The sequence below is a fragment of the Marmota flaviventris genome, chromosome 12, assembly GCF_047511675.1.
Source record: "Marmota flaviventris isolate mMarFla1 chromosome 12, mMarFla1.hap1, whole genome shotgun sequence".
NCBI classification, from domain to species: Eukaryota; Metazoa; Chordata; class Mammalia; order Rodentia; family Sciuridae; genus Marmota; species Marmota flaviventris.
The window spans coordinates 43,021,218-43,033,787 of NC_092509.1; the positions used below are offsets into that span (position 1 = coordinate 43,021,218).

At 33.3% G+C, this 12,570-nt stretch overlaps 1 protein-coding gene across 1 annotated transcript in view; it reads right to left on the minus strand.

The window, feature by feature from the left end:
- Positions 1-11,068, minus strand: part of Ccdc7 (coiled-coil domain containing 7) — a 109,707-nt gene extending 98,639 nt beyond the window's left edge. Inside the window, exons 1-3 of the mRNA XM_071619665.1 lie at positions 10,790-11,068; positions 9,554-9,646; positions 4,800-4,883 (exon numbers count right to left, since the gene is read on the minus strand). Of these exons, the coding sequence (XP_071475766.1) occupies positions 4,800-4,883; positions 9,554-9,646; positions 10,790-11,068 (456 nt within the window). The remainder of the gene's footprint in view (positions 1-4,799; positions 4,884-9,553; positions 9,647-10,789) is intronic.
- Positions 11,069-12,570: the final 1,502 nt, after the last annotated feature.

Genomic DNA, 12,570 nt, shown 5'->3' on the forward strand with positions numbered 1-12,570 from the left:
TCCAGGAGTAGGCGTCACCCAATGGAGTTGAGTTACACTCACTTATTCCTTTGTAATCCTATCCTTTTGCCCTTTTGGGGATAGAATGTTCCAGAGAACCTCCCCTTGTGTGTCCCCTATATAGGAATAAAGAATTCCAGTGGCTGTCTCTCTTTCCATGGACCCCTAAGTTCAGAGAACTATCCTGGATTTTGACCATCCTGGATTGTGTGTGTGTGTGTGTGTTTTCTTCACCATTTTCTTAAATTATTGGAATAGTCATATTTGTGAACCCAGCATAGGTCACAAGCTAGGATAGATGGCGATAGGTGACTAAATAATACACTACTAAATAACTAATGGATAGCTGAAGAAATCAGGGATGAAATTAAAGAAAAAAATAGAGGTAAATGTGAATAGTGAAACAACATATCAAAATCTCTGGGACACTATGAAGACAGTTCTAAGAGGAAAGTTCATTGCATTGAGCTCACTAATTAAAAAAACAGAAAAATCACCAAATAAATAACCTAACTTTACATCTAAAAGCCCTAGAAAAAGAAGAACAAAGCAGCACCATAAGCAGTAGAATATAGGAAATAATAACAATCAGAGCCAAAATTGATTAAATTGAAACAAAAATAATATTTAGGAATTTTATCTCTAGGAATTCAAAAAATTGATGAAATAAAAAGTTTGTTTTTTAAAAAACAGACAAAATTGATAAAAGCTTAGTCAAACTAACAAAGAAAAAGAGAAAACTCAAATTACTAAAATTCTGAGAAAAGGGAAAAATCATCATGAACACCACTGAAATATGCACAATAATTAGAAGCTACTTTTAAAATCTATAAACCAATAAAATAGAAAATACTGAAGACATCAAAAAATTTCTAGAGACATATGACCTACCCAAATTGAATCAGGATGACATGGAAAATTTAAACAGATCCATTTCCAGCAATAAAATTAAAGACACTATCAGAAGCCTACACAACAAAGAAAAGTCCAGCACCATATGGATTCTAAGCCAAGTTCTATGAAAGCTTCAAAGAAGAACTTACACCATACTCCTCAAATTGTTCCATGAAGTAGAAAAAGAAGGAACCCTTTCAAACTCATTCTATGAAGCTAGTATCAGTAATAGAATGGTAGCTTGAAAATCCCACAATTTTTGGAGATTAAGCAGTATACTTCTAAACAATGCATGGATCAAAAAAAATCTTAAGAAAAATTTAAAATATTTTGGACGGAATCAAAGAAAATATGACATTAAAATTGTGAGATATGATGAAATCTCTGTATAGAGAGACATCTAAAGCATTAATGTAGTTTGGGTGTTAAATGTCCCCAAGGTAGTGTTTTGAAGATTTGGTGGGACCTTTACTTGGTGAGGGCTGACAGCAGGTCTTTAGATCACTAGGGATGTATTCCCAAAGGGGATCATGGGACTCTAGCCTATTCTCTTTCTTATTTTCCTTTGCTTTCTGGCTTATAATGTAAGTGGTTTGCTCTACCCATATATTCTTGCTATAGGCCTAAAACAATGGGGGACAATCAATCATAAATGGGAACCTCTAAAAATATGACTCAAAATAAACCATTCCCCTTTATAATTAGTTATCTTAGGAATTTCATTACCATGATGGAAAACTATTCATGCAAGCATTGAATGTATATATTTTTAAAAAAAGAAAGACCTAAAATTTAAAAATCTAAGCTTCCACCTGAAGAGAGAGCAAAAAAAATATGAAGTAACCAAAAGAAAACAGAGGGCATAAATCAATGAAGTCCTAAAAAAAAGAAGAACAAATCAACACCAAAAGCAGAAGAAGACAGGAATTAATTAAAATCAGAGATGAAATCAATGAAACTGAAATGAAAGAAAATTTTAAAGAGGTTTCTTTCCCTCTCTTCTGTCAGAAGCTCAAGCAGAATTATCTCTGTCATTCAGGTAAGAATCTGGTAGAATTCCTAGAGATAAAATTCCTAAAAGTGTGGGTGTCCCTTGATAATGGGTACCCCTAATGTTTTCCACACTGAGAATCACCAATTACATTTTATGTTTGGGGAGGGTTTTGCTAATCAGTTTCTGCTCCTGTAAGTTGTGATTCTCTGTATTTGCCTGCTGGTACTCTCCAACTTAAGGGTAGCTCCAATTTTAGGGTAGCACAAATTTACCTCACCTTTTGTAGAAAGAATTATTGATTTTTACCTTTGTTTAGCCTTTCCTCATTGTTTGCACCTCTTGAATGGTTGTGTAAATCTCCTATTCTGTTTTTAAGCTGGCTAATTTTAAAGTTAAATTTGATTACATAGTACCCACAACAAATGGTTGCATTCTAGTTTGGTTTGCTCTGGTCTGTTTTGGCCTGATGCAGAAACTCAGCCAAAAACAAAAACAATAACTTCCCATAATTTTTTTTTGATACCAGGGATTGAACCCAGAGGCACTTAACCACTGAGCCACATACCTACATTTTTTTTAATTTAGAGACAGAGTCTTGCTAAGTTGCTTAGGGCCTTACTAAGTTGCTGAACCTGACTTGCCATCCTCCAGCCTCAGCAGGGATTACAGGTATGCTCCCATCACACCTGGCCCATAATTTTTTTAACACATAACAATGGCAATCCTACAAATTCCTACAAAAAATATGACTAAAGAACCAATGATATGTGTACAAAGAACACATTACCACAATGTTTACAATAAGTAAGATAATCTATTAAAATGTTTATAAATTTTAAAGATGATAAATGTCATTGAAAACCAGATATAGGAGCTTAGAGATGGTAGAGTTGCAGGTTGCAGATCCTACTTTTTCTGCTGCAGCAGGCAAATACAGCAGAAATTGGAATCAAAACAATCAGAGAATAGCTATTCAACAAGGTGAGTGACAAAGAGTACACAATGAAGGACAATTATAGATGAGCAGAGACTTAAGACTCTGAAACTATGGTTATTAAAACAGAAAGCAAGAAAGAATTCATCAATCCCAAACCTGCACCTGCAATGTCAGGAAAAATCTGGGGAAGGTGTGAAAAACAAAGAAACAGAGGCAAAACTAACACCTTTGCCTCAGAAACACTGGTAGAAATGAAATGCACACCAAATTAAGCTGGAGCAAAAGCTGCAAAGTGAGCTGATGCGTAAGAAGTGTTCTTCTTTTCTCTAATCTGTTGGTGAATTGGAGCAGGCAGTCATTTTATAAATACAATGCCTAAACTGGCAGCTCTAAAATGATTACATTTACATAGTTTTGTCCCACCTAGAGATACCGGCAAATATTTTCATGGGAAATGCCTTTAAGCCAGGCATCTAATTAACTTATGTAGTGGGATCACTATGAATCAAAATTTCCTGAGCCCCACCACCAGCAAGGGAATGGAGCAAAGCAGTCAATGAGGAGGTGGGGCACTGAAACTGTCCAGGTGTAGTACATTTATACACATGCCACAGCTCAACAGAGTTTAATTTGCCCCCAGGTTGGAGAAATCTATCAAAAGGATTCACTAAGGAGCTCACAGGCCCTGGCACCAGACAGACAAAGTAGCAGTATAAGCCAAGGATAAATCAGGCTGCTGGGCCACAGATAATATAGACCCTTTCCCTCAGGGCCCCCAGAGAGCTCCTAGGAGCCCAGGCACACAATGGAACCACTGAAGTCATCTACATTTGTACTAGAGGTAGGCAGAATTAAGTTTGTATGAAGAAGCATCAGACCCTGAATTCTGTGCAGTTTGTGAAGTAGAACTCTGTTAGATTGGGCGGGGAAGGGAAGACTAAATATACAGTTCTCCAAACCAGCACAGAGACAACTGGTATTGTCACTACCTCCATGCCCAGAGACACTCAGAAGTCATGCAGCCTCTAGGTAAACAAATGAGAATCAGGATAGAATAAAACATTAGAAATAAATCAAAATGGCAAGATTATAAATACCTGTCTATAATGATACAAAATGGCAAGATTATAAATCTTGTGTATAATGATACTGTATGTAAACGGTTTCAACTCCCCAGTTAAAAGACAGAATTGTCTAAAAAAAATACACTACATAAATAGAGCCAATAATAAAAACCAAATAATCATCTCAATAGAAGCAGAAAAAGGCTTTGACAAAATTCAACACCTATTCATGATAAAAATCCTGAAGAAACTAGGGATAGAAGGAACTTACATAAGCATTATACAGGCTACATATATGGCAAACCCAAAAACCAAAATCATACTGAGGAGAAACCAAAGTCATTTCCCCTTATACCAGGAACAAGACAAGAATATCTACTTTCACCATACCTTTTCAATATAGTACTTTAGCCAGAGCAATAGGTAAGAGAATGAAATAAAAGGGATGCAAGCAGGAAAAAATAAGTCATCACTGTTGGTAGATATGATCGTGTTCTCAGAAGATAAAACAAACATACAAAAGAACTGCACCAGAAGAGTTCTAAAGCTGATAAATTCAGCAGAGTAGCAGGTACAAAATAACATAAAAATTAATAGTTTTTCTATATACTAATAATGAATCTACTGAGAATCAAGAAAACAGTTTCACAGCATATTATTTTTACAAAGTGAAATAAAATATATTACATTTGAAAATACACATAACTCTCTCAATTTATTACATAAAAGAAAAATTCAGATATCTAAATGTCTGTGTGAAGAATAAAGGAAAATAAATAATGCTTTCCAATGCCTTTTATAATTCGTATTGAATCTAGGCTAATATTGCTAACTGTATATCACATTCCAGTTTCACCAACCAATGAAAGTTTTAATATTTTACATTTGGCAGTTTACACAGAATACATACATCATGTTCTTCTTTAACTGCTTCTTCTAGCTGAACTGCAAATTGTGAACAATTTACCAAGAACGAATTCATATCATCCCCAACCTTTCAGAAAAAATAACAAAACAGAAAGTTAATTTTATTTTTCATAATCCATTTGCATACTTTTCTTAGTATACATAACTATATTTTGAAAATATTTCAATTTTTGTGTAATTTATATTCCTTCAAACACGTAAGGCAAGAAACCATGCTTCAAATGCAAATTTTCCCAGAAAGAAAATGTGGAAGAAAGTATAATATGGGAATTGGTCCATTAATGACGTACTGATTCTCCTCTTCTCATTCTCCTCTACACATCTGCAGAAAATCAAACAGCCCAGCCTTACTCTCCTGAAATTTCAGGTGGTCTAAAAAAGGTAACCACTGTGTGTATAACTTAAAAATATCTCTTTCTGTTAGAGAGTGAATGTGACACTAGGACTGTACCTCAGTGATAGAATGATTACCTAGCATGGACAAAGCTCTGAGTTTAATCACCATAATCACACAAAATTAAAAAAAAATGTATGTGAACTACAACTTTTGACTAAAAGTACACTTAAAATGAAGACTACAGTTTTTTGCTAAGCAATAGAAAACTTTGAGGAAGAAAATAGTTACAGATTAACACATCACAACAATTTAAGCTCTTGTAGTAGAACAGTGATTTATAAATCAGAAAACCGACCCATGATAAACAAGTCTTAAATGCACACATACAGTTAAGATTCTCACAGAATGGTTTTCCATGAATGGTATATTCCTTGAACATTACATTTTAAACATTCAAAGAGAAAAAAACTGAAATAATCATCCAAGAGAGTGGGAAATGCACAGATTAGAGTTACTAATCAAAAATATAAAGCAAGACCACCAGCATACTTTAAGATTTTTCATACACTCATATTTCAGATGCACAAACACAGAAGATGGAGATCAATCTCACTAAGTTTGCAGTTTAACCAAATAACATCTAAAAAGGAGACAAGACAGGGCAAGAGGGTTAAATACATGTGAAAAGAAGTGTTAATAATAATGAATCGTGCAATTAAAGCTGGGTAAGAGGACAGAAGGACACTAAAATGGGAGTAGGACCAACAGATTACAGCTCCCAGTGAAATCAAAGAATTTCTGAACTCAGAATATTAAATGTACTAAGTAGGAAAGATAGAAGGTAGTGGCTATTGATTAGATGATTGAAATTCCAATTATGAAACACTTAACTAATAATGACAAAGATTAGAGAATGCCACTTCTCAGTAGTTGGATAGAAGATACGATCACTGGGGGAAAGAAATTCAATGGCATAAAAGGCTAAATTATTTGGAAAGTTCTTCTGCATGAGCACTGAAATAATCGAGAATAATGACAATAGTAGATGTTGTGAGAAGTAGATTATATAATAATTCAGATTATAATGGTCTATCATATATCAATTCTTCCTTTCTTCCTAATAGAAATTTAACTTTATTGGACATGGCAATACATACATAAAATGATAATAATGATGATAAATTTTTAGCCTCATTTACCAATAATGGTAGTCATGTGTCCCAATCAGTTCAAAGAAACAAAAGGAAATTATTGTCAAAAAGATCCAGTAGTGCTAGAAAGTAGTCAAAAGTGCCACTTAACATTAGGATGCAAGAAGACACAAAAGGTCTTCACTCCAGTGTTAATATAATGAAAAGAAAAAGAATAATCTTCATGTTTTTCCTTGAGGATATTGAAAAGGCAAGAACTGAATTCCACAGAACAAGCTCTTTATAAATGAACAAGGAACCAAAGCCATATCCATACCTAATGGGGGCATAGTAGATATAGGATGGTAGTTGACCCAGTGTATACAGTCTAAAACCAAACATGGCATTGACAAACAGAATTTGAAGCAATGAAGAAAAATCAACGGAGCCTTTGACAGTCAGTCAGCCTGATAGATGAACAGGAATGAGAAAAAGTACCCAATGCAAAAGTAAATCATTCAACCCAACAAGGTTTCTCCCACCAGAGCCCTCCACGTTTGAATTTTTCTAAGAAGATGGCAGAAATGGAGGTCTACATATCCATTGTGAATGACCAAAATTAAAAGGACTGACAACATCAAGTTTGGTAAGAATGTGGTGCCACTGGAACTATCATACAAGCTGTTAGCAACTCAAAATGATACTGCCCTGTTAGGAAACAGTTCAGAAGTTGTTCACAAAGTTAAACATATACTTAAACAGTATAAACTATTACTTGAACTCTTTTTTTCTATTTTTTTCTAATTGAACTCTTAATAACATATATGTTTTCCAAAAGAATTATATACAAATGTTCATAGAGTTTCATTCATAATAGCCAAAATAGCTACTGGATTCAAAAATACAAATTGTTTATTAACTGGTAGGTAGATAAACAAATAGTGGTATGGCATGCAATGTAGCACTCTTCAAAATAAAAGGAGCAAACTACTGATATGTGGATACAACAACATGAATAAATCTCCAAGATATACGTAATAAGGGTGAAAAGCTGAATAAGCAAGTCTATATACTATGTGATTCTATTAATATGAAATTCTCAAAAAAGCAGAACTATATTGAAGGACCAATGACAAGATAGGAGGAAAGAACTGAACACAAAGAGGTACAGTGAAGCTTTTTGAGATAGTGGAAATGTTTCAGATTTTGATTATAGTAGTGACTGTAAACGATAAAAAAAGAAGAAATTAAGAGAAATTCTACTCTGTATATTCTTGTGATGGTCACATTTTGAAGCTCTGCCAGATTTAACCAAAATGTAACCAAACCTATTTAAAATTGAATTCCAAACTCTTGCCAGCTCAAACACTGGCAGGATCAAAGAAATCAATCCTTCCAGGAAAGCAACAAAAAGGAAAGGTTGTAGATTATAGAAATCAAATGAGAATCAATTAAATTAAAAATTAATGGTTCCAGCTCAATTCAATTCTTAGGAGAGTACAAATGCTTAGCTCTTCAGTCTAAATGCCAAAGAAAAGAATAAGCATTCTCCAGAAAATAAATTATATCTCCACTCCCAATGTTCAGAATATTACAATGCTCAGAATTCAATATAAAAATATATAAAATATATGAAGAACCAGGAAAATGTAATCCATAATCAAAAGAAAAAACAGTATAAGAAAACACTCTGATGACCTAGACATTAGAATTAGAAGTCAAGGAAATTTTAAAATCTATTATTGATAGAAAGCATTTTCCAGGAAAGAAAAATAGAATAGGTAAAGAGGTGTAAAAAATAGCAGAACAGATGTAACAATATCTTCAAAGCAATCAAAAGGTAATCCTAGATATGAAAATTATAATATTTGACATAAAAAATTATCAGATGGAGCTTAACAGCCAATCAGACAGTATAAAATGGATTGAACTTGAAGACAGTCTAAGGTATATTGTCCAAATTGAAACACAGCGTTCTCCAGCATAATACAAACCTTTCTGACAATACTTATCTGAGTCAAAACCAAAAAGCATTCTTCACCACCACTCCTGTATGTCAGCAGGTCTGAAAAATAGTGTGGCAGTAAAAATTGGCCTTCCATTTTCCTCAAGGTATTGTCAGTAGGGTTGAATGGAGAGCAAATTTTTACCATCTCTCTGGTAGATATAGATGGCAGCCCACAACATACCAGTGTTATGCTGGTGGGGCCAACCCAGAAACTTCTCTTTTACCCTTGTCTGAAAAAGCTAGCAGTAGAATGCAGCAAGGATATCTGCTCTTACCACTAACATTTGATGCAATACTGTAAACCATTGCTAGCACAAGAAGTCAAGCTAAGAAAATAAAAAGTATTTGGATTGCAAAGGAAGAAGTAAAACTCTCCTTTGAATGAGACATAATTGTCTATACAGAAAATTCCAAGGAATCTATAGAAAATTTCTAGAATGTAAATGTACATTGAACAAAGTTGCAAGATACAAAATCAGATGCAAAAACAACATATAAAAATCAATCATGTATGTACACTCATACAAAACATGGAAATAAAATTAAATGCCATTTATAATTATTTCAAAAAACATAAAATATCAATGTATAATTAAAGAAATAATGTACAGTATCTAAAGGATAAAATTTTTTAAATGCCAGTGAAAGAAATCAAACAAGACCTATATAAATGGAGAGAAAAACTAAATTCATGGTTGAAAGACTCAAATATATCATTACACAGAATCAAACTCAATCCCTAATAAAACTAATTATATAATTAAAAAGTACTACTCCATGTATCAAGTGTAGTGAAGTATGGTTGAATATTAAAAATATGTAAAATAACTCATCAATAAGCTGAAGGAGAAAAATCATATAATTATCTTAATAGCTGAATTATTCCAATATTCATAATGAAGATATTTGTTAAAACTCAATAACTTCCTTTATTCTTTTTTTGGCAAGACAGAAACACTTTTCCAGTACTTTCTCAATATGTTGATACAAAACATGCATCTCAAACTGACACCAAGTCCATCCTTAAAAATTAAATAGGAGAAGCATTATTATTAAAAGTAGATTCAAGATATAAATATACCTTAATTAAACTTTAAGATAGGGGTTGACAGGGGATGAAAAAACTAGTACACTTCTGTCAAATTTTCCAAAACTATTGTTTTCATGCATAGGGAATTCATTCTGAGAACATATGTGGAGGCAAAAAGAAAACCTTTTCACTTTTCAATGTTAATTTCTCTACATTAAGGTTATATACTTACAGATAAAGATAATTCTTTCTCCCCAGGCTTTGCTACTGGTTTTGCTCCATCTTCAACACTAGATCCATAGGATTCTTCTAAAGTAGAAACAACCTATGAAAAAATACAAAGCAAATTAAATATTTTCATACTTTAAAATTAATTATATTAATTGTAAAATGTAAATGTAAAGTCAATAATGCCAGGATCTTTTTATCAGTAAGACATTTCTGCCAGTGCTATAATCTTAAACTTTCCATTCCATGCCCCAACATATATCATCAAGATCATATCATCAAGCCATCACGTATCATCAAGCCGTAAGGAATAGTCCTTGATTTTACTCCCTAGCAATGGAGAGATGCTCTGGCTACCATTTCTGTATTGATAAACATCTGAAAGAGAAAGGGTGTGTACATACATGATGGTTGAAGCATTAAGTAGGGTTTTCCTCAAAGTATGTTTTGACTTTCTTCTATGAAGGGAGTAAGAAAATAGAAATGTGGAGACAGAAATCAATACAGATTTAGAGGAATTTCTCTGTGCTAACACCTCAAACTTTGAACTAGTATTGTGGAAGTTTGACAAACTATATTGTATTCTCCCTCATTGTTCTCACATATATCTGGTACATTCACAATTCAATTCTGAATCATTATACCAAAAAAAAAATCTCAGAGAACAAGGGCTATTTTTCCAACACTATGAACTAGTTCTGAAGTGCAGAGAAGAGTTAACATAGCAGACATGAGACTCAAAAGTGTGTCGTTATGAATTCCCCTTGCAAAGCTGGCCTTAGCCTAGCATTAGATAAGGTGAATTTCAGGAAGCTTCCTACCATTCACTAATGAGTGGCTCCTATCCGTAAACTGTTTGTACAAACAATGATTTATGCTGCACACCTGATCTTCTTGTCTGATTGGAATTTTAGTACATGCTAGACATAAGGCACCTAAGTGACTACTCCCAATAAAACTCTGAGCACTGAATTTCTAATGATTTTCCCTAGCAGACATTTCACTTGTGTTGTCACAATTCATTGCTAGAGAAATTAAACATGTTCTGCATGACTCCAAAGGGAGAGGATTCTTAAAAGCTTGGACCTGGTTTCCTCTAGATTTCCCTTCATGTGTCTGCTATAATAAATCTTACCAACAGTATAACTATATGCTGAGTTCTATGCATCCTCCTAGAAAATCACCAAACCCAGGGGTCATTATAGTGACTTCCCAACATGGGAACCAGCAAGTGTCTTACCACCTTCAGATGGTTGGTAATCTTCCTGATCATTTCATCTTCTGCTATTAACTCCTTTGTCTTACTTGATGGAATGGGCAAAGCATACCGTACAACGGATTCTCCTGTTGGTGGAGATCTTAGAACCATTGGTTCAATTTTATCACGTACTGATTTTGCACCATGTTTTTCTTTTGGATTAGGTAACAATGGTAAATTAAGTTGTCTTTTTTTTTGAGACAATTCTGGAACACTTGCTAATTTGTTACTATTGGATGACAGATTGATTGCTGACTTCATTTTGTTATCAATTTAGCTTCCAAATTGTAGATGAAAAATTTAATTTCTCCCTGAGAATAAAACATTAAGACATTCAGAGAAATCTGTACATCATTTAATTAATCAATAAAAACAGAGTCATTCTAATTGAATTCATATATCATATGTTTCTATTGGTCTAACATTTTAGCAATTTGTTCAGAATACATCAAGCAACTTCTAGGAACTACAATTACACTTTTGACTCTTCTGAGTTACAATTATTTAAATAAAACAATGAAAGAACACAGTTATCAGTGTATCTAATTTACAAAAAGAAGTTATTTAAACCTAAGTGTAATAACTATAACAGTAAAAGATTCATCATGTTTAAACTAAAATATACCCTATATATATATATATATATATCATTATTCCAATTTTACATCTAATTAAACTGATCTCAGGGAAGTTAGTTAACAGCTAAGAATCATAAAGATAATTAGTATTAAGTTTAAAATTTCATCATAGATCAATTTTGCTACAAATCGTGTTTCTTTCCTGTACTATTCGCTTTCAGAGTGTTGACATTTTTATCTATACACTTTATAGTATTTTGTATTTTATATATGTGGGGGCAAATAAATTAAAATATTTCAGAATTTAAATGATGGAAGAATTATCAATTCATATGAAAATGGCAAATCCCAAAACCAACTCCAGAGAAATTACAAAATGGAGAAGAAAATGTTCCTAACAACAAACAATATGTTTTAAAAAAACTGAAAAAGTGGAGCACTGGTGGATTGTTTGGAATGAGAATGCAAGAGGAAAGAAGGCAGAGGCAATAGTGAAGAAATATATTTAGAAAAAAATCAAATTCTGTTCTTACCTTTCCCCCATATTAAGCTAATTCATGCCCCTAATATACATCATTATTCCCAAAGCTACTCTGAGATAAAGAAGTATAGACTGGATAGGCCCTTGACTTTCATTCTTCTACTCCTCTCCCCCTCCAAAACTGATTACAAATCCCAGAATAATGTCTCCTCCTAAAGAATATTAAAATGTGAATAGAATGGCAAAATTGGAATAGAATAATATCAGAATAACATCAGTTCTGCTACTTGACTCTCACCACATGTAAGCTAGACCTAGTGGGCCTTGAACTATGTCTCCCAAAAAAAGATGTTTTGAGTCCTAATCCCTGATGCTGCAAATGTGACATTATTTGAAAACTGGTTGTTTCATATATAATCAAGCTGAAGTCTTACTGAACACTGGTGGGTCCTAAATCAAATGACTAGTTTCACTATTTAAAAAAAAAAAAAAGTGGGAACAGAGGCAGAGATTGGAGTGATATACTTGCAAGCCAAGGGATTTCAAGGACTACAGGATTCCTCTAGAAGAAAATGAGAAAATATAGACCTGCCTTTGTTGATAACATACTAAACATTATAAATTCAAATTTCAGAGAGTCAGTATCTAGTATTGAGAGGATCTCCCAATAAATTTGAAGAATCTGACAATAGAAAGATTTCATT